We start from the raw sequence: 22,884 nt of genomic DNA, 5'->3' as shown, positions 1-22,884 counted from the left end.
AAAATTATCCTAAAATTTCTTAATGACTTACTTTCTTTTCTAATCCTCAATGCAATTTGTCAAAATAACTATTATTATTTTCATTTAGAGATGATAAAGTCAAGGTTGAGAGGTAAATGAACCTAGTAAATGGGAAGACATGGTCTGTCTGCTTGATGCCAGGTTCTGAGCACTGTGTCATGTCCCATGCTGTCCCTGGAGTATGTACTTAAAAATGAGAAATTCCCACCAGGCTGACTGATCCATGTAAATCTCAAGTGGTCCACTTCCATTGAGAAATAAAAACATCCTTGTCCCAAGGGTCACCCTTGTGTTGGCTGGGTAGATGCCCTCTTCCCAGTAGGAAAAGTACTCTAGGACAATCATATTAATATCAAATTAATATTAAAAGGCTACAGGAAGACCATGGAGGCCAAATGAAAGGAAACGAATACCTAAGGCACTGGTTCTCAACCAGGGATGATTTTGCCCCTCAGGGGACATTTGGAAATATCTGGAGACATCTTTGGTTGTCACAGTTTGGAAGGAGTGTGCTGGTGGTATTTAATGGATAGAGGCTGAGAGGTGCTGCTACACATCCTGCAGGATGTAGGGTGCTACATAATCCACAGGACAGACCCCACAAAAAAGGGCTGACTCAAAATGTCATAGTGCTGAACTTGAGATCCCTGCAGTAGGGTATCAAGCTGACCCTTCCTTCTCCAAGATAACCTATGGTGGAGGCCAATGGTTAGAGCTTCTTTCTCCCCAGTACTTGGGCAAGATTGGACGAGACCAAGTTGCCATTTCCCTTCATTATGTCCATTTAGTGCAGTCATTTGTATCCATCTCCTTTTCATCAGAAGTAGAGGTTTTAGAGAATAATTTGTATTATTGAAATGAAAATCTAATATCAAAAAATGTGGATGAGAATCCCACTAACTGAATATGCTTATTTTAATTTTTTCACGTTCTTGTCCAGGTCTTACGAAAAGGGTGGTATGGAGTGTTGGTTAAGAACTCCAGAGCAGAAGCCAGAATATCTAAGTCTGCTTACCAGCTCTGTCAGTTTAGGTAAGTAACTTAAGTCTCCAAGTCAAAGTTTGTGCACCTGTAAATGGGATGCTAAGCTCACGGGGCTGTTACGACGATTCAATAGGATAATCAGTGCAAAGTGCTTAACAAAGTGGCTGGCAATGAAGAATACTATTTAAATGTTAGCTATTATTTTTCATGTCTATAATCACAGTATATTTCCCATTAAATAGTCTTCTTATTTATTTTCCATTTAATTGAACATATAAATGCCTATTGTGTTGCTACGAAGTTGTCATAATTAGAATGTTTAGTAATTCATCTAGGGAATGGGTATGTCACTATTTATTTAACCTGCTCCATGTTGGACAGTAAGACTGCCTCCAAATTTAAACTTTAAAACACACGCACACGCACACACACATGCACAGACACACACAGATTAACATCTCCATATATGCACCTTCTCCGCCATTTTGGATTATTAAACCCAGAAAATATTTCAAGAATGTTGTTTACCAGATAGGAATGTACTTATACCTATTGACAGCTTGCTTCCAAAAAGAGATTTACAAAAATTTATTACCATCAGCAATATAAAAGTATGGCCATGCCAATGCATCTTTTGTGTTACCGCTTTCTATCAAAGTGAAAGATGCAAAATAATACCTCATGGCTGTTCTACTTAGCACTTTGTTTATTATTCAGGCTAAACCTTTCACATGTTTGTTCTGGGTGTATATCTTCTTGTGTAATGCTCAGTGTTTGTGTCATTTCTTTATGTATCATTAGGATGTTCTTTCTAAATGATTTATGAACACTCTGTGTATAAATTGCATTAATACCTTTTTCATTAATTACTGTGGTGCACTGTCTCCCTTTTAAAATCATGGAACAGAGTTATTTCACCTCTTACATGTTAAGGACAGTTGTATTTTATTACATTCATGCCTGTGTCCATGTGGAAAGTATTCTAGCTGACTCTTGTTTCTCATTTCTAAAGAATCTCTCACATCATTTCTGATCTTTCAGAGTCAAAGCCTTTTCATCTGAGTCCATTCTCCTACACACTTCATCCCCCTGAAATTGCACCAAGAACCCATGATCAGATCACACCACCAGCAATAAACCCTCCGCTGAGTGTTAGCTTTCCTCCAGGCATCTGAAGTGGTGCTAATGTTCAAGTTCTGAATGTCAACGGACTGTGTACCCTTCACTCTCAGTAGATGCTGAGTTTTATGCGCACCCATTACTTTCTGTTCACTGGCACCAATTCATATAGTGCATCAATTTTCTTTCATTTTTGTTTCTCAACTCCTACGGCAAAGTTTAGCACCATAAAATATGTGACATGACTCTATGATGAAGCAGCAGTTTCCTGCTGAAACTTCAGAGCAAGAGGCACTTTTTTTTTTTTTTTAAAGAAAGAAGGCCATTGAGCTACCAGCTGTTCTCCTAAAAAAGATGTGGCAGCATTATCCATGCAGATATTCTGCAGTTGTTCCCTGGCCATAATGAAAAGGATTTTATTGGATTTTTTTAGGCTCAACTGCATGTGGCTTCCAGGAACTTTACAGGATAATGAGACATGTAACTTTGTAATGGCTAAACTGAGTCTAGGTGCCATACTTATCCATTGTCAAGGTCAATGTCTATATTTCTTGATTCCTTCTACAATTACAGCAAGACATAAAAATATAGAAAATGGTGTTTTTTAAAAGGTTACATGACATTAAAATATGCTTCATTCTACTGCCAAATACCAGTAGATACCGCTTAAAATAAGTGTTGCCCAGATAAAGCAAAGCAAGAATTCACTTGATCTTTCCCTCTCCCCATGCACTACTTTTCAGCAATATTATCCAAGAAGATTTATCAACAACTTAAATGGAGAAGTATGCTGGGACAGTTTTGATGCTATAGTGAGTTGTTATTCCCCAAATCACTTGAACAGCAAAGACAAATAGAATCATTTCTCCAGATGGCACATAGTAGCAATGGCTAGTTTGCACAGGAAAGGGCATCATTCTGCATTTACACATCCAATACGTGAAATCTTAAGTTACTACCACCTGGTTTGTAAGCATCTCACAAATGTCAGCCTGTTTTTCTCCCCAGTTTCCTTAAAACTCACTCCTGCTCTAGAGCTTGGAGTAGAGGAAGGATGGAGAAATGATAGCTGAGGCAGGTTTTCTCCACTGCCTTCCCCAAAAGATTTGAGCAACCAGGGTTATCACAGAAATATTGAGACAATGGAAACAATGAGTGGGGAGTAGACAGAGCCAGAGAGAGGCCCTGTAGAAGTCATCCAATACAGAGATCTGGTACTCATCCTTGACTTACTCTTCTCTGCCTCTCCTCTACATTCAGTCACTTATGAAGCCCTGTGATTTCTATTTCCTAAAAAATCTCTCTCCAGTGCCCCCCCACTCCAATGATCTCCTACCAATTTTCAGAAGTTGGCTCGCTGGTTTCCCTACCCTCTAGCTCCATCTCACCCCTCAAACCCTTCACTCCAGGCACCAGGGTGATGGTTCTAAAAGGCAAATATACACATTTATTTTATAAAGTTCCTTATATTGCAAAGCAGAATCGTTGCTTCATCTTCAGTAGAGAATAAAACCTCCAGTCTTATGCTGACACGGGAGAGAGAAAATTGTCCAGCAGAGTCAGGGAAGCAATCTGGAAATCAAAATGTTTCTCAGGTACACATTCAACAGTGGTCCTCCTCCTTAAAAGCGCCATCTTTGGAAATTCCCTGGTGGTCCAGTGGTTAGGACTCTGCCCTTTTACTGCCAAGGGCCTGGGTTCAGTCTCTGGTCGGAGCAAAAAAAAAAAAACAACCCAAAAGCACCATCTTCACCTTTACTTTCAGAGGTGATATCTGTTCCTGATCCACTCGGGGGTTCTATGGTCTAAACTAGGTTGCTTCTCAACTTTCCCTATTACTGGCTTGATCATTTTTCTCCGTACTAGTAAGGTAATTATTTATCCATCTGCTTTTGAGCTTCCAAAGTTTTGTACATGATGTCCCTCTTTCATTCTCTGTTCTTGCTATTTATGCCTTTCAAAGAAACCCTGGGTGGGGGAGAGAAGGATTGGGAGTTTGGGACTAGTAGATACAAACTGCTATATATAAAATAGATGAACAACAAGGTCCTACCGTATAGCACAGGAAACTATATTGTCCTGTAATAAACTATAAAGGGAATGAAAAAAAAGGAAAACAAACAAAAAAAGAAACACTATATTGTTGTTTAAATGGCATTTTGAGAGGGAGAGAAAATATATGTATATCTTCAATCTGCCATCTTTACCTAGAATCCACCTATAATTTTTTTTTTTTACATAAATGCAAGAAACTAGTAAAGTCACCCAGATCCACAAACATATCAAACAGTATTTGTATGAGGAGGTGAAAGGGATATTTTCGTAATTTAATTAAAAAATGTGTTGTCACACTGTTATACAAAAATGAAATTGCTAGAGATCATATTGCATTTTAATATGGAACTTTAGAACATGGCCCTAAAAAAGATGATCAACTTTTATGCTGCTGAAGCAGTAGAGCACACTAATAAAAATAAAAATAAAACATACTAAAGATTCACCCTTACTGTGACATCCAAAGTCAAACTGTTTCTGTTTTCTCTGCAGCTTTTGTTTATTATGAAACACACAATTTCATAACAGTTTCATGTCAGAATCATCTTCACAACTATCACTTTTAATTGTTGTGAAATCCCCTATTGGATTGATAGGCCATAACTTACTAATTCATTTCCAATCGCGTCCCTAGCATAAATAAAACTCTGTGCATATCGTCGAGCTACTGCTGTGGGTGATCTAGCCCAGTTTTGCTATAAGTTCTACAGCATTTGGCATTATCATTTTAAAACCATGTTTATTTAGTAATGATGTTTGTTTTAGTTATTGTTTTTTATTAATAACTTTAAGTATTTTATTTACAAAGTTTACTTTGAGATCGCATTGTCTATTGTAGGAAGTATTTAGATTTTCTCTCCTTTTACCACTTGGTTATTAGTCTTCTAATCAACTGGAATGAACTCTTCCTTCACTGGACAGGCACTCACAACCTACTGTAGGGACATAAAGGAGGATGAGACCCAACCTTTGCCTTCTTTGAGTTCACAAGCTAGTGGGCGTACAGACTGTAATGAGCTCAGCATGTGATGCTGTCACGAGGAGGACGTGGCTGAGGACACCCTGTGCGCACCTGGGGAACCATGTGAAGAGAGCAGTCTTGGTAGATGGAACAGGAGACTCAAAGGCAGGGAGGCGTATATTTAGAAAATACTAGAAATGGAGATACTGTCTCATCTCCCACTTTCGCTGCAAGCAGCTTTTCTCATTTTTGTCTTTTAAAAGTTATTTAATATTTTTAAATGCATATATGTAATCAAATTGGTTGATCATATTTTGGGGCTGTTACTATTCCTCTAAAAATGAATCCATCAGGATCTGGGTCATCATGGTTGACTTGCACAAAGACATAATAAAGCTGCTGCAGCCAACACTTCTCCTTAGGGACAGTTATGCAAACCTATCACTTTTTTCTTAACCATAAGCAATCGATAAAGAAGTATTTGATTAAGACAACACTGCATTAAGGCTGTATTCTCAAAGTGCCTCTCTGAATGGTGTTGGCTGTCATATGTTATAATGGCAAACAGCACTGCTGCTCATTATTCTGAGTAAAGAGTGTAGTCATTTGGCTCTTAATGACAGACACGGGATGGGTCTGCAGAGACTGGATCTGGCTCCATTCCTGATGCAGAAATGCTGTTAATATGCAGGACTTTATAAAATGCTATGGTCTTTGCTACATCTTCTTGCATTTAGACACAGAGAGCCACATTTTCTACCACAAGCCCCTGAGACCTTGATTATTGTTGGAACAACACTTTTTCATTAAAATATATGTGAGTGAAAGGGATGTCAAGCATATGATTTTTTTTTTCTTCTGGAGTTTATAGATTATTTGGGGTGACCATAATACTTTGAAGACTACATTCAGTTACTACTTGCCCGTCTCTTGCTCACCAGGGCGTAAGCTCCTGGAGGGCAGACATCATGTCTTATTCATGCTTTTGTCGATAGTGCCTAGCGTAAAATGGACGCTCAATGAAGATGTATTAACTGGCTGAAAGAAGACATGCGTGAACAGGACGTGCGCGTGTTACAGCTCTAGTCGAGCTGCACTGTGTGAGTGGTGGAGAGAGGTGTGAGCATTTGGGGGATGGAGAGAGGATGACCAACTGGACACGATGAAAGCAGACTGCTGGCGGAGCCGGCTAGAGGGCTTGGGCTATGAAGAAGCCGGAGGAATGCAGAGCTGGAAAGCAGGGCAATTGAGACAGCAGAGGGGATGGCAAGACTGCAAGTACAGCCTTAAATCCCAGCAAGAATGACCGGCTCAGACTGGCTGTAACTGCGGGTATGTGGAGGAGAGAGGAGGGGAGTCAGGTAGGAAATGCCTATGTTTGGAAGGGCTATAAATAAAGCTAAGGAATGTTGGAATTCTCTCAGTAGGCAATGGGCAGATCGATTAAATAAACAAACTAACAAATAAATAAAAACAAGGGGCTGGCATCGTCAGAGTGACACATTTGAGAGATCATTCTTGTGACACTGTGGAGAGAGAGAAAGAGAGACCTGGAAAAGGGAAGTCGGTCACTAAACTATTGAAATGATATATGTGCAGTGATATATGTGAAGCTGAAATAGGGCAACCTTAGTTGGAACTATAGATTTCATGCATTTATTAGGCAGATAATTAACACATAATTGAGGGCCTACTATGTGTCATGCCTGTGCTATGTGCTGAAAATATAATTCTAAGCAGACACACAGATTCCATCACCTGCATGAGAACACAGTCACAAACTGCAGTAAAGGCAGCAAAATCTGATCCGGCTTAGGAGGTGAAGAAAGGCTTCAGTAAGAACCAGATATCTGACTCCAAACCTGAAGGACAGATGAGCTCTTTAGATAAACAGAGTTGGCAGAGGATGCGGGTAGTGGATGCATTTATCAGGCAGAGGGGAGAGCCCATGCAAAAGCCTTCTCTTAGTGGGAAACACAGGACATTCTGTGAGCTACACACCAAGTGCTGAGTGGATGAAAGTATTGAGTGAAGGAATGCTTGCTGAAGACGAGTTCAGGGACTGGGCAGACCCAGCATGGCCACTCAGGGTGAAGACGTATTGAGTGGTTTCAAACAAAAAGGATGACACAACCAGATGGTTATTTTGAAAAGATCATCCTAGTTTTTTGCTGAAAAATGGTTAGAAAAGAGTGAGAGAGAGTGTAAGACATCTGCTAGGTGACCACTAAAGACAACAGGTGATGGTTGCTGCTCAAACCAGGTGGTTGCTGGAGAAGTGGAAGAATTCCACTCTTACTTAAGAGGTCAGTGGCCCATGGGAGTTAAAGGTGACTGCTAGGGCCATTAGCTGTAATAGGAAATGCCAAAAGAGGACCAGATTTTGGCAAGTAATGTGGGGAAGACAATGAATTTAATTTTGAACATGGAGATTTTGAGGTGGATTTGAGATACTGGGTAGACAGGCAGGTAAATAAATGGGATTTCAAGGTGTGTGTAAATTTTAGTCATTGAGTTAAGGTAACCCAAGTCCCTAAAGCTGTCTCTTCTACGGAAAACTAAGGAGAGCATAAGTGTGTATGTAGTAATGTAGGAGCAGCCTTACCTACAGTCCAGGGTTGCTGGAAGGAGAATGGAAGCCTGTGGAGTAAGTGGGGGGCTGCTTCATATTTCTGAGACTCCTACTTCATAGGAAGCTTTTATAAGCAGGCTCTTTCCCCCGCTCCAGGGAAGACTGGAAGGCGATGCCACACTTCTAAGGCCACACAGAAAAGAGTTCCAGAGTGGCATTTGAATCAAGTCTATACTTTTTCTTCTATATCATATTTAAAACTCTAGTACATAAAATCTTAGGAGACCGGAAGTCTTGCTCAGGACTGGAAGTTGATGAGCTTATACTAAGAATTCACCCTAAGTTTAGAATGCATCTGTTTTTCTTTTTAATGGTGTGTTCCTTTGCAGTAGTGTTATGCACTGAATGTTTGTGTCCCTCCCATATCCATATGTCAAAACCCTTTCCCCCAATGTGATGATGGTATTAGGAACTGGGGCTTTTGGGAGGTAGTTATAAGTAGATGAGGTCATAAGGGTGGAGCCCTCATGAATAAGATTAGTGCTCTTATGAGTGTCATGAGAGAGCCTGTTGCTTCTCTCTCTCCCCACTGCCATGTGAGGACACAACGAGAAGTCAGCAGTCTACAACCCAGAAGAGGACCCTCACCAGAACCTGACCATAGTGGCACCCTGATGTTTTACTTCTAGTCTGCAGAACTATGAGAAATAAATTCCCGTTGTTTATAAGCCACCTAGTCTGTGGCATTTTGTTATAGCAGCTTGAACTAAGACAGATAGGAAGAATAAAACACTCCTCCTCCAAAATGTCCACATCCTAATTCCAGGGAACTCTGAATATGTTACCTTACATGGCCAAAGGAACTTGGCAAATGTGATTAAGGACTTTGAGACCGAAAGATCATTTGGGATTATCCAGGTGGGTTCTATCTAATCCCATGAGTTCTTGAGAGTGGAGAACCTTTTCTGGCTGTGCTCAGAGGGAGATGTGACTGTGGAAGAATGGTCAGAGGGATCCAGCATTACTGTCTTTGAAGACACGGGAAGGGAGCTATGAGCCAAACAATGTGAGCAGCCTCCAGAAGCTGAAAAAGTCAAGGAACCAGATTCTCTCCTACAGTTCCAGAAAGGACACTGCCTTGCTATCACCTTGCTTTTAGCCCAGATAGACCTATGTTGAACTTCTAGCCTACGAAATTGTAAGATAAAAAATTTGTGTTAAGTCACCATGTTTGTGATAATACATTTTGTCGGAAGAACACTACATTTGAAGTTGTATGGTGGGCTTAGTAGGAATCATCTGACTCAGGGTAACCACAGAGTTTGGATCCAGATTTAGGTGGCTGTGTCCAGTGAACAGTAACTCCAGTTACCCTCACAAGAGTCAGGGTTCACTCCTTGGAGCTATTGTACAAATGGCATTTGGTTTCACCTGAATGACCCCGCATCTGGAGCATAAACACTCAAAGCACATACCTTTATGAACAAATCATCCACAAAACAGAATGACCTGTCAATAAGCCAGGTTGAAAAGATTGCACTGAGATCAACAAATTAATAAAAATTGTTGTGGCTAAGGAGTAGTGGCCAAGTTAAATAGATTGACGATAGATAGACAGACAGACAGATACATAGAAATAATTAGTCACAGTTATTTAGAGAAACCTGGAGATAGAGAGATATATAGATATATGTAACATATATCTATATATGTCTCACATAAGAAAATAACAATCAACAGTAGCTGCTTTTGCTTGATTTGGACAAAAAGGAGCTGCTGTGGTCATCATGATTGGAAGGATATTCAAGCTTCATTCCTGGAAAAAATACTAATTGCCAGTAGCCAATCATGAAGTGACTTAGTGTTTAGAAGACAGTGCAGATAGCTCTTAGCTTATGTATGCATGCATTTTGTTGATGGTGTTTGCTTGCTTGCTTGTTGGTTTTCATTGGTTTGGGGGAGGTGTTCTTTCTGAGGCCACACTCTCTCCTCCCCTTTCCACTTCTCTGGTTCCATCCTGAGCCCTGACTTCAACTCCATCAGTGTCCTCCCGTGATCAGTGCAGGAGAAATTGAACTCCAGAGCAGGGCAGCGTCCTCCTGAATCCCACAGGGAATCAATAACAGTATGGAGCTCACTGCTTGTGTTTCCCTACGGTTCTGTGGTATAGACTTCTGACTTTTAGGGTTTTTTAAAGAAGGGAATGATTAACTGAAAAAACCCTTTCTCTTGATTACACTGATCATTTTTATAGAAATCTATGTATGTGTCAGGATATTTAAAGACATCTTTCTTGCCAGGGGTGAGGATAGGAAGGAAAAAGCCAGCAAAGGAGAAGAGAACCCAGTGGTGGCACACATATAAAAATTTTGTATAAATAAATAAGGAAAGAAAAACTAAAGCTAAGACCGCAGTAGACAAGTAAAGGACACGAACAAAGCAATTCACAAAAGAGGAATTAGAAATGACTAATAGGCCCATGTGGGGTGGGAGGTGGGTTCTAGCCTCTAATAAAAATTAAAAAGGAGGCAGTTGCAAAAATGAGAGGAAATTTTTCACGCATCTAATTAACACACATTAAAAATTTAATAGACAGGAGAGAAGAGAAAATGATGATTAAAAGAGTTTTGCTTAACTTACTTTTCTGCATTTCTCTGGGGAGTGTTAATTAGCACAACCCTCTAAGAAGCATTTTAGCAATATGTATCACGGGCCTTTAAAGCATTCCTACCTTTTGACCCATTAATTCTACCTCCAGGATACAAATAAAGATGAAATACTCCTGAATAACACAAGAAGTTCCAGCACACTTTATTGAAATTATGCTTAGAATAATGATACACTGAAAATAACTTTACTTGTCCAAAGAGTTAAAGTTGTAGCTATGAAAAAACGTGTGAAAAATGAATTTGTGTTATTGTTAAATTCAAAATAAAAAATTTTATAATCAAAACTTCATTGAAATATGCATATAAAGAAAGAAAGCATCAGAATTATAAAACTGCTTTATAAAACTTGAATAGCATCATTAGTGATTATACTTCATTTTTTCTTTTCCTTTTCCAGATTTTATATAGGCAATCCATTTTACTGTAATAATTAGGAGGCAACCTTATATAAAACAAAACTTTGGCATTGATTGTGAAATCATTATATGACACATTACTGATGAGGCCCCAAATAGTCTTCCATGTGGCTTCAGCAGCTTGGGGTAAAAGTGAAAGGCATTTCATGGTGCCACCTCAGTCATACCCATAGAGGTGACCCTAGACCTAGTAATCATTTGTAATATAACAGCACCAAGGAGGTCTCTGAAATCCTTCCTGTCCTGGCAAGAGACAAGCAAAGTCATTTTGGAGGAAACCAAATTTATATTGGATGAGAGCAAGTCACAATCATTGCCAAAGTAAATTGTGTTACAATTGTAGCTGATGAAAGTCCTATACTCCAAAAACCAGATTTTGAATGATTGGAAAGAGAAGGAGTTCTCTGCAATTAGCCTATCAACTCTCCTCTGAAGGGATGTTAACTCCCATGTTAACTCCGATTAGAGCATGAACTTTTGCTGTCGGGTCGACCTTTGTCATATCCAACATCTGGCATATACTAAGTGCTCAAGAACTACATGCTGAGTAGGAGCCTAGGAGCCTTCTCGAGTTTTCTCTAGCCTCAGCTCCATAACCAACCCATCCCTTTGGTTTTTTCTTAAAATGCATCTCAGTTCATCACCTTCTCTCCCTTCCACCTCCCATCCCTCCAGGCCACCATCTCTCTTGTCTGGAGAATTTCAACAGCCTCCTGTCAGCTTTCCCCCCCACCTCACTCTCTTCCTATACATTCTCCACCAATGAGCAAGATTGATGATCTTAAAGCCCAATCATATCAGGTTGTCCTCTTGCTTAATTTCAAAGTTCTCCAACTGCCTCACCTACTCTCACGATCCTTAATTGCCTGTGTTGACTGCCACCTCCTATACCCTCCCAGTTCTCTGCCCATGCCACCTTCCCCCTTATTCACCATGCCACAGTGGTTCTTCTTCCAGGCCTCCTAAGTTTCTTCAACAACCGAGCTCCTTCCCATGCAAGGCCTGTTTCAGTCTTGTTCCCTCTGCCCAGAGTGCACTTTCTCCCACTCAGATTTCAACTTAAATCACCAGTCTTCAAAGACCCCTGTCTTGCCCACCGAATTAAAGAAGCTTCCCTTCTTTTCCTTATAGCTCTCACTTTTTCTTGCTTTGTATAGCATTTAAGGCAATTTGCAATTACATATAGTTATCCTTTCAGTCTGTTTCTCCCACTCAGATGGTAGGTACCCCATGAGAACAGGGACCATTATCAATCATGTTTACCATTGTATCCCAGTGTCTAAGCGCATTGCTCTGCAGAAAAGCAGTTCATGACTGTGTGCTAAGTGAATGAATGAGTTCCTAAAGAAAGGTGTGATTGCAAACACAGATTCCTTGAATGAGTGAGGGGTGGGGTGGACCAATATACAGTTAGGAAGCAGTTAAGAGAAAGGTTCCAGAAATAAAAGCAGCACTGAGCTGTAGTGGTCCATCCTGTGCAGAGTTTCACCAGTGCTTCTGGAGGAGGTGGGTGGCAGTGCATCACTAAGAGAACTGCACATACTAATGGAGGCTCGTGTACCCTCAGCACCTTTTTATAGACTTTATGTAACTCATTCCTGTGAATTCTCTCTCTTTTTAAACTGTATGTAAAGAGCTTACACTTCTTATTTTCAGTAATTCTCACCCATTATTGTTAGGTTGTTGGCATAGTATCCTGAGTTTTAAGAAAGCTATCAGACAAACAGCGATCAGAGAGTGAAGCCCGGGTACCCAGAATGAACAGAGCAGCCAAGACCCACCCCCCCCCCAACCCCTTTACAGACTGAAGCTGAACAGAGCCTATTTACATGTAGGGGGCAGGACCATCTCTTAAGAGAACACAGATGGCAGTGGACACTTTGAGACTGTGCACTGAACATGCTGGGAAAGCAATTATAAAGGGATTTAAGTGGATGGCAGAAATGGAGAGGTTAACTCTCAATCCCTTCTGTGGTATATTAAATGGTAAAATGAAAAAGCTTTGGAACATCAAACTAAACTCATCTGGAAAATTGGTTTTGGAAAGAGATGGGCTTGTGCATTTGGACTCATGTCAGCTGTGTAAACACCCCATTATCTAGCTGGTTATCTCCGCGGTTCTGTAAACCCCACACAGGCTCGCTGTACCTGCCTGCAGGTACAGCACACCCTGGAAAAACCGCCTGTTAGAGATGACCTTCTGGGTGGCCTCAGTGACTGCTGTCTCCATGCTGGAGAACTTTGAAGCTGTTTATTTTTGGGTCACAATGACCATTTTGGTAGGAATCCAGCCCTGAGAAGCATGGTTTTCCAGAAGAATGAGGGGTTGGTTGACACCCCTGACTGAAAGGCAGGATGGAAAAAAGATGGTCTGCTGGCTGAATAATCATTTTGTTTTCTATTTAGGTCCCCCAATTATGTTAATTTGGAAACTGTATCTATTAATTGCCCAATTAGACATCTGGTGATCACTCTCTACAGAAATATCCCCAATCATAGTGGCAAGGGCTGGATGCACTATTTTATTGTATCACAAATAAAAATCTAATTTAGATTTAATAAAAACTAATTCCAGCTAATTTAATACCAATTGATTATTAATGGGGTGCATTTTGTGGTTTATCAAGAATATAAGAAGGGTATATAATTAACTGGAAATGGCATCTGCAAGGTTATAATTAAATTCTTGGTAACTTTTAACTTTCAGCAAATGTTTTACCACTTAATTAACATTTCAGAAGATGATTTATAATATGACTTATTAAACACCAATTGCATTGCGCAGAGTGCTGGACCGACTAATAAGTGTAGTGATGAAGCCTCCTATTTACAAAGTGTCTCTCCTTTCATACTATATAAATATCTTGTTGCAGAATAAGTAAGATATCCACATACCCTTTTAGTAAAAATTAATAATCAATTATGGGCTAAAGTGATTGGATTTTTTAAACACTGTGGTCATAGCATTTTATTCATACTTCTTTCTTTTTTATTCAGTAGAGACCCAGAGAGTCAGATAGAATAACTAAGAGTAATGGTTTATTTGGTTGATTTTTGTCTGGACTAGAATAACAGGCAAGAGGGCTGGACCAGGGAAGAAGATGGGTGTTTGCATCCCTAGCTCTTTGCACATAGTCAGCAACTAGCGAATTATTACTTGCTTCAAAGATAGAGACAGAGCTACTGGGAGCAGCATAGGACTCAAGCGAGGAGTTCTGCCTTTAACCATCCGGCAAACCTCCAGCAATGGTGGAGTTGTGATCTTCTTGCATTCTGTGCCGCCTTTGTGCTCCCCTTATGGCATCGACGCTTATTGGAGTATCGTCTCCCACAAATATCTCAATGTGCTCTCGTGCCAAGCCTGCTCCTGCAGGGTTGTCTCATTTGCATCTGAAGGTATCAAAATCTTGCTTAGCAAGTCCCTTCCATCCCAAACATCTTTCAGGATCTGAGCTCAGCACCATTTTAACATGATGCTTCTCGCTTTCCCCAAGGCCTGTTCCAGGAAGGTGAGCTATATTAAACTTGCTGCTGAAATGTTTGGGTTTATTGATTTTTATTTTAAAAAACTTGGCACCAAACATCCGAAAGGCAGTTTTAAAAAAATCAAAATGGGAAAGAAACAAGAAGGGAAAGCATGCACCCAACTGTGGCATTTAGCACTGTCCACCGTGGTCACTGTTTCCAGATGCTTATCCTCCAAGATGTATCAAAACGAGGACTCTTCCCCTGATGGCTTTTGGACATGGAGGTGGCAATTTTAGGCTGGAGGCAGCACCAGGACAGAGATGTGAGTCCATTGTTTTATATCGTCAATGCTTGGCTGACTCCTAGAAAGTAGAAAACATTTAGGTGAGACTCCTTGCAAGTAAGGATTCTCTTCTGCCATTAGGTCTGGCAGCCTCTAAAATTTGCCAGCCAGATTCATTATGAGAATCTTGAGGTCTGTAGTATTACCACAAATTCAAAGGCACTCTTCACACAGCTGCCTTTTGAGGGTTGTAGGATCAAGTTTGCTCATCGATTAGATTTGGCCTTTTTGAGCAGAGTGTAGGAAGCCTTGGAATGGGATGTTTGAACCAGACTAAGGAACAAAATCGTCATCCCAAACTTGCCCCTGATAACCATCACTGGAAAGGAGCCTGGGGCCACAGTAGCATCCATCTGTCTGTCCATCCATTTATCCATCTGTCCACCCATCCAGCCCTCCCTCCCTCCATCCTTCCCTCCTTACACCCTTCCAGCCATCTTTCCTTCCCTCCATCTCTTCCTTCTTCCTCCCTTCCATCTTTCCATCCATCTTTCCATCCATCCATCCATCCATCCATCCATCCATCCATCCAGAAGTTATATATCAGACACTATGCTAACAACCATGGATTAACAAGATGATAGAATTATTTTACGTTGTAAGTGGAGAGGCCGGTACCAAACCAAAGTTCAGCTGCTTGCTGCTCGAAAGGCCAATACTTGAGAGAGAGGTGATGGTGGAAAAGGAAACGTTGCGTTATTCAGGAGGCCTGTAACCTGGGAAGATGGTGGACTAATGTCCTAAGACCATCTCCAAGTTGTCAGGAGACAAAGGTTTTAAAGGCAGTGTGAGGGAGCGGGCTGCAGGGCACGTGAGCAGCTCGTGCATAGTTCTCCGATTGGTCGGCATCAAGGTGAAGTTTATAGCATCACCAGTCTTCTGGTTTCTACCAGTCTGGGGTCAGAACTTTATCTATATCTTTCAGGGAACTGGGATTTTGGTGACTCTGCTATGTGGCTGGTTTATCGTCTAAATTGTTACCAGTTTCCCAGACAAACAGCTATTCTTTGTTTCTACATCTTCACATTTCCTAAACATAAATTCTTGAGCAAACCTTTTGAGACTCAGGGGAAGCCTCGGAGACTAAAGCAAAAAGCCTTTTACTTTAAAGGGCAGGGACACGGGGGCCTGAATGCAGCTTAAGTCCCCCCTTTTCTTTGATACCCCTCAATCTTGAGGGGAACAGGTGCTAGATAAAAAAGAGAATAATGTTTTGGATAGAGAGTTAATCATAAACTTGACAGAGGAATTCAATTTTAAGGGACTTGGTTTTAATATCATCAAATGTCTCTCCATCTTCCAAATCCATCATGCTCTTCTAGCCTTCATACTTTTGTTCTTGCTATTACTAACCCTGGAATCTCCTTTTCTACCAGGAAAATTTCTTCTCGTTGTAAAATCTCAGTCCAAAAGTACCGTCGCCTGAGAAATGTTCCCAAATGTCTGATCCTGAATTGAGTGTTTCTGCCTATTTATTCGCTTGCTACTTTATACATATATGTTCACTACTTCTTGTCACATTTTATTTCAGTCTTTAAAAATAACAATAGCAAGAATAACAACGATAACAAATAGATTGTGTTTGACAAGTACTCGCTATGACTAGGCACTTTGCCAAACACTTCACATGTATTAAACATTTAGTCCTCGCGGTAATCCTCGGAAGAAGCTACTATGATTACCTCTATTTTAAAGGAGAAGCTGAGGCACAGAGAGGTCATTTATGGGTCATTATACCCAGGCACTGAGCTCTCCTTGGTTTGAAGAGATACTGTCTACCATGAAGTTAGTCAATGCCTATCACAGAGGCACAAAATAGATACTAAAAGAATGATGAAATGAATCAGGAAATAAAAGAATAAACTTAACTCAAAAATTCTAGGTTTAGTCCCATCACCACAAAATAGCATAATGTTAACTGTGGTTCCTACTTGGCCACTTACATTTGTCATTCAGGTGTGGATTCACTGTGGATTTTGGTGCCATTCAAGGGAATGTCACTGGATGCTAAATATATATCAGGCACCCCAATATGCATTTTATATAGATTATCTCATTTAAGAACTTACAACACCCGATGAGGTAAGGACACTTGTTATTCCATTTCAAAGGTGCAGAAAAACTGAGGCTTACAGATGTTAAGAAGTTTGCCTAAGGTCACCTAGGTAGGAAGTGTTGAATCTGGTGTTCAGAGCCAGGCGAGCTTTCCCCAGAGCCTTCAAACCTCACCTGGCATTGTATGTCTCTGCTAACAGGCACATACAGAGAGATAACGCAGAAAATGGGGAGAGAAAGAGGCAGATACAGAGAAAGCAGGAAGGGGCATCATTTCATGAATAATATAAATACGTAGGCTGCTCTATCCCTACTTTTCTGTAAGACTTATTGTTTTCAGTAATATCTGTTCAGAGTGCCTTGAGATGTTAAGCACTTGGGGAAAAAACCTGAGAAAGGGCTAAACTCCTGCTTAGTGACAAATTATGTGTAATTTATAATATAAGAATTTGTATTAATGTTTGTTTGAGCTTTTAGGTTCAAAACAATATTCTCAATTGCATAGCCATGGTGGCATGGCGGACCGTGTTGCCTCTTTCATCTCTATAGGATGTTTTCTAGTTAGGTTTATGAATAGATCCATATATACCACTAGCCTTGGCATTCAAAGTAGCCGTACTACTGCAGTTATTTCTTGTCCTGGAATATCCTACCAGGAGTTCAGCAAAGCGGTGGGTACAGGTGGTACGTAATCATTCTGCAATCACTTGTAATTGTTTACCTGCTCCTACCACATCTTGAAATTCCTTTTTCAAAAATCACAAATGACCCTTTGCTCACCAAAACTAATGGTCTCTTCTCAGCCATCATTTTCCTGGAACTTGCCGAACCATTTGATATCACTCACTCATCACTCTCTTTATGAAGCTCTTTACTGCCCGAGCTTCTATGTTTTGGATAATGGGTACCTTTTAATTTCACCAATTATTTACAATTTCACTATTTGGCTGGCAGAGATCACCAAACTAGAGGTTCTCTAGACTTCAGGGTCAGTTTTTCTATTGATATCTCAAATAAAAATGGTTCAAACCCTCTTCCTGTGATATAATGGGAAAACAAGTTTTACCTTTACCCTATAGATTTTGATGATCCGTTTGAGAACCCCTATTGCAAGATTATCAGCCACAGAGACAATGTGCAAAACTCATTTTGAAATAGCTCTACAGAGAAACGAAGCACAATCCGAACTTTCCAAAGTAGGTATGGGACAACTTCACTTCTAATCATCAGACTCTTGTGCCTATGATTTATCTGACTTCTACCTGTTGAGTATGACAAACTACATTTCAACACACATAGACTTTGGAAACTGAGAAATATGACAGTAAGTGAGAAATGGAAAGAAAATGTGAGTCCTCTTTAACTTGTAAAAAGTCAGCATTCTTTCAGACACTGTCTGTTGAACAATAGTTAGAGAAGAATGGATGTCTATAACCACAGAAAACACCTATTACTGATATACAATTGTACAAAAGAGTAAGGATATGAAAATTATGTTTTAGAGAGGCCCATTCACTCTTTGGGTTTTCAAGGAATAAAAATTGTGTGAGGCAGAGCACACACACACACACATTAATGTTCACAGTGCTCTACCACAACCACCTGCTGTGATTTTTGCCCTAACTGATACTAAAACACTATTAGAAATATCTGCACTTACCCTTGTGCTGTTCACAAACATTTCTTCAATTGAGACAGCTCTCAGATTCTCCCTTGGGAGTATGGAGGGAGGGCAAAATGGCGAGTCAAGTCTGAACTGAATCTGGGCATTTGCTACACAGCTACACATGGTATCACAAGGTGATGTTCAAGCATCCAGAACTGGGTTAAATTTTTTAAACGAAGAATAGCCAGAAAGGTCTAATAATTGGTGTGTTCCCTGCCGAAAGCGACCAGCAAAAGCCAAATGTAGGCTTTTGTTCCAAGGAGGGCAAGTGAGTAACAGGGAAAGGAAACAAAGCAAGGACTCAGGGGTCACTGGACTGTAGAATGGAGTATGGACAGGGATAAATAAAATGCACGTGTCCTGGACATGCACTTGGATATGTCCTTGAGGGTCCAAAGTTCCATCGTAGTGGCTGCTGAACGAGTGGGATATGGGTGGGTTGGTTTGATTTCAAAGCACAATGTTGGCATGGAAAGGAGCCTGCAGGGAAATACCGTATGCATATTTCTCAAAAAAATATTGAATGAAAGACTGAAATGTCATTGAAAGGTTGTTAGTACCATTTCTCTGCCTAAGAGAGGATAAGTGTTACACTGATACGCTTAGCTCTTTTTATACTTTTGTAAGAGGAGACATTATTGTCAGTCTTTTATATAGTAATTTGTTAAACTAAAAACTAGTTCTCCCACCCCTGCTTTCTTTGTGGATTTTTTAATACTATTTACGTTGACATGAAGCACAGTTTTCCTGTCAGTTGAGCCGGTTGGTATGGCAACATTTAATTTCTTGAAGAAATGTCTGTCAACATCATGACGAAAAAAGTAACAGTGGTACACTGTACCAGTATGAATCATCACCACCTTCAACAACAACCATGACAAAACATTATCATAATGATAATAATAGTGATAACAACAACAACATCATGTACAACAATTAAAGTAGAGAAAGCTGAGGCTTAGAAGTCACAGCCATCCCAAGACTCAAATTCCCAAGATCTCTTTCTGACTCAATAACCTTGGGTAGAAATCCCTTTAACTGACCATTTCTTATCTAGAAAAGGAAGCTAATTGTACATAATGCATAGGGTTATACACAACTCATAGAGATGGAGGGGGTAGGTAAATGTGTTATTTAAGAAAAAAAAAGAAAAATGCCCTGCGTATTTTCCAGCACATGGTAGGCTTCTAGTACACGATAGTACCACATCTATTTTCATGATCGCAAAGCCAGTTGAGTAAGTTTTGTAGAGTTTTAAGGAGAGGAAGATGACCCTGCAAACTGATGAGCCAGGCTTGTCCAAGTTCTTTTCTCCCACACACAACAGCATTACCCCAGAACCATTCGGACGCATTCCCCATCAACAATAGGGATGGCCTCACTAGCTCCATGGAGTCTCACTTGAGGAGGTCTCGTTCTGGCCTCACATAGGTTCCTCCCTTAGCCATCAAAGTAAGCTACTTCAGTAAGTCAATGCTGAGAGCAAAATGCAATGTCATCCAGAAAGATAATAGTCAAAACAACTTTCAAAATAGAGTGGGAGTGAGTTTATTCACAGTAACATATACAAATTCAGTTCTGATGTGAAAGGCAGTGTGCTAAGAGTTTCATATGTAAAATTTTGTTTAATTCTCAGAACAAGCATTGGAGGCAGGGACCTTCAGTTCTCCACTTTGCAGGGGAGGAAACAGAGATCTTAGCAGCCATTAAGCCAGTTGTCCAAAGTCATACAATTACCAAGTAGCCAGCTAAAATTCAAATCCAAAATGGGCTTTCTCCAGCTCACACGCTCAATCTTAAATTTATCCTACCCAGAAGAAAGGAAAAACATAAACATATGTTTATAATAAACAGAGATAAGGGGAAAAGCAGGAAGAAAGAGAGAAAGAGACAAAGACTAGAGAGAAGGAAATAAGGGGAAAAAAATTTAATACAAACTTAACCTTTTAAAAAACACTAATTCTCTTAAAAGGAAAAGTTACAACAGACACCGCAGAAATACAAAGCATCCTAAATGGACAACCTGGAAGAAATGGACAAATTCTTAGAAAGGTATAACTTTCCAAGAGTGAACCAGGAAGAAATAGAAAATATGAACAGACCAATCACAAGTAATGTAATTGAAACTGTGATTAAAAATCTTCCAACAAACAAAAGTCCAGGACCAGATGGCTTCACAGGTGAATTCTATCAAACATTTAGAGAAGAGCTAACACCCATCCTCCTCAAACTCTTACAAAAAATTGCAAAGGAATGAACACTCCCAAACTCATTCTATGAGGCCACCATCACCCTGATACCAAAACCAGACAAAGATACTACAAAAAAAGAAGATTACAGACCAATATCACTGATGAATATAGATGCAAAAATCCTCAACAAAATACTAGCAAAGAGAATCCAAAAACACATTAAAAGCATCATACACCATGATAAAGCGGGATTTATCCCAGGGATGCAAGGATTCTTCAATATATGCAAATCAATCAATGTGATACACCATATTAACAAATTGAAGAATAAAAACCATATGATCACCTCAATAGATGCAGAAAAAGCTTTCGACAAAATTCAACACCCATTTATGATAAAAACTCTCCATAAGGTGGGCATAGAGGGAAGCTACCTCTACATAATAAAGGCCACATACGACAAACCCACAGCAAACATCATTCTCAATGGTGAAAAACTGAAAGCGTTTCCTCTAAGATCAGGAACAAGACAAGGATGTCCACTCTCGCCACTCTTACTCAACATAGTTTTGGAAGTCCTAGCCACGGCAATCAGAGAAGAAAAAGAAAGAAAAGGAATACAGATAGATTGGAAAAGAAGTAAAACTGTCACTGTTTGCAGATGACATGATACTATACATAGAGAATCCTAAAGATGCCACCAGAAAACTACTAGAGCTAATCAATGAATTTGGTAAAGTAACAGAATACAAAATTAATGCACAGAAATCGCTTGCATTCCTATACACTAATGATGAAAAATCTGAAAGAGAAATTAAGGAAACACTCCCATTTACCATTGCAACAAAAAGAATAAAATACCTAGGAATAAACCTACCTAGGGAGACAAAAGACTTGTATGCAGAAAACTATAAGACACTGATGAAAGAAATTAAAGATGATACAAACAGATGGAGAGATATACCATCTTGGATCGGAAGAATCAATATTGTGCAAATGACTATACTACCCAAAGCAATCTACAGATTCAGTGCAATCCCTATCAAATTACCGATGGCATTTTTTACAGAACTAGAACAAAAAATCTTAAAATTTGTATGGAGACACAGAAGACCCCAAATAGCCAAAGCAGTCTTGAGGGAAAAAAACGGAGCTGGAGGAATCAGACTCCCTGACTTCAACCTATACTACAAAGCTACAGTAATCATGACAGTATGGTACTGGCACAAAAACAGAAATATAGATCAATGGAACAGGATAGAAAGCCCAGAGATAAACCCATGCACCTATGGTCAACTAATCTATGACAAAGGAGGCAAGGATATACAATGGAGAAAAGACAATCTCTTCAATAAGTGGTGCTGGGAAAACTGGACAGCTACATGTAAAAGAATGAAATTAGAACACTCCCTAAAACCATACACAAAAATAAACTCAAAATAGGTTAGAGACCTAAATGTAAGACTGGACACTATAAAACTCTTAGAGGAAACCATAGGAAGAACACTCTTTGACATAAATCACAGCAAGATCTTTTTTGATCCACCTCCTAGAGTAATGGAAACAAAAACAAAAATAAACAAATGGGGCCTAATGAAACTTAAAAGCTTTTGCAAAGCAAAGGAAACTATAAGCAAGACGAAAAGACAACCTTCAGAATGGGAGGAAATATTTGCAAACGAATCAGCAGACAGAGGATTAATCTCCAAAATATATAAACAGCTCATGCAGCTCAATATTAAAAAAATAAACAACCCAATCAAAAAATGGGCAGAAGACCTGAATAGACATTTCTCCAAAGAAGACATACAGATGGCCAAGAAGCACATGAAAACCTGCTCAACATCACTAATTATTAGAGAAATGCAAATCAAAACTACAATGAGGTATCACCTCACACCAGTTAGAATGGGCATCATCAGAAAATCTACAAACAACAAATGCTGGAGAGGGTGTGGAGAAAAGGGAACCCTCTTGCACTGTTGGTGGGAATGTAAATTGATACAGCCACTATAGAGAACAGTATGGAGGTTCCTTAAAAAACTAAAAATAGAATTACCATATGACCCAGCAATCCCACTACTGGGCATAGACCCAGAGAAAACCATATACTCAGAGAAAACCATAATTCAAAAAGACACATGCACCCCAATGTGCACTGCAGCACTGTTTACAATAGCCAGGTCATGGAAGCAACCTAAATGCCCATCGACAGACAAATGTTTAAAGAAGATGTGGTACATATATACAATGGAATATTACTCGGCCATAAAAAGGAACGAAATTGGGTCATATGTAGAGATGTGGATGGATCTAGAGACTGTCATAGAGTAAAGTAAGTCAGAAAGAGAATAACAAATATT

At 39.7% G+C, this 22,884-nt stretch overlaps 1 protein-coding gene across 3 annotated transcripts in view; it reads left to right on the top strand.

Annotated features, from left to right (window-relative positions):
- The window catches only part of LOC309617194 (uncharacterized protein), a 549,153-nt gene that overhangs the window by 306,012 nt on the left and 220,257 nt on the right, over window positions 1–22,884 (top strand). Inside the window, exons 4-5 of one of the 3 annotated variants that reach the window (XR_014237789.1) lie at window positions 962–1,053; window positions 20,302–21,155. Coding sequence is in view for 1 of the 3 variants with exons in the window: in XM_082369115.1 (XP_082225241.1) it covers window positions 962–996 (35 nt within the window). In the remaining 2 variants the exon portion in view is untranslated. Of the gene's footprint in view, window positions 1–961; window positions 21,156–22,884 lie in introns of those variants that run through there. The other 2 variants (XR_014237788.1, XM_082369115.1) reach the window with 2 other exon arrangements.

The sequence above is a fragment of the Balaenoptera borealis genome (genome assembly GCF_965194805.1).
Source record: "Balaenoptera borealis genome assembly, chromosome: 19".
NCBI lineage: Eukaryota > Metazoa > Chordata > Mammalia > Artiodactyla > Balaenopteridae > Balaenoptera > Balaenoptera borealis.
The sequence above is the reverse complement of the archived record's forward strand: the minus strand, read 5'-3'. Positions and strand labels throughout refer to the sequence as shown.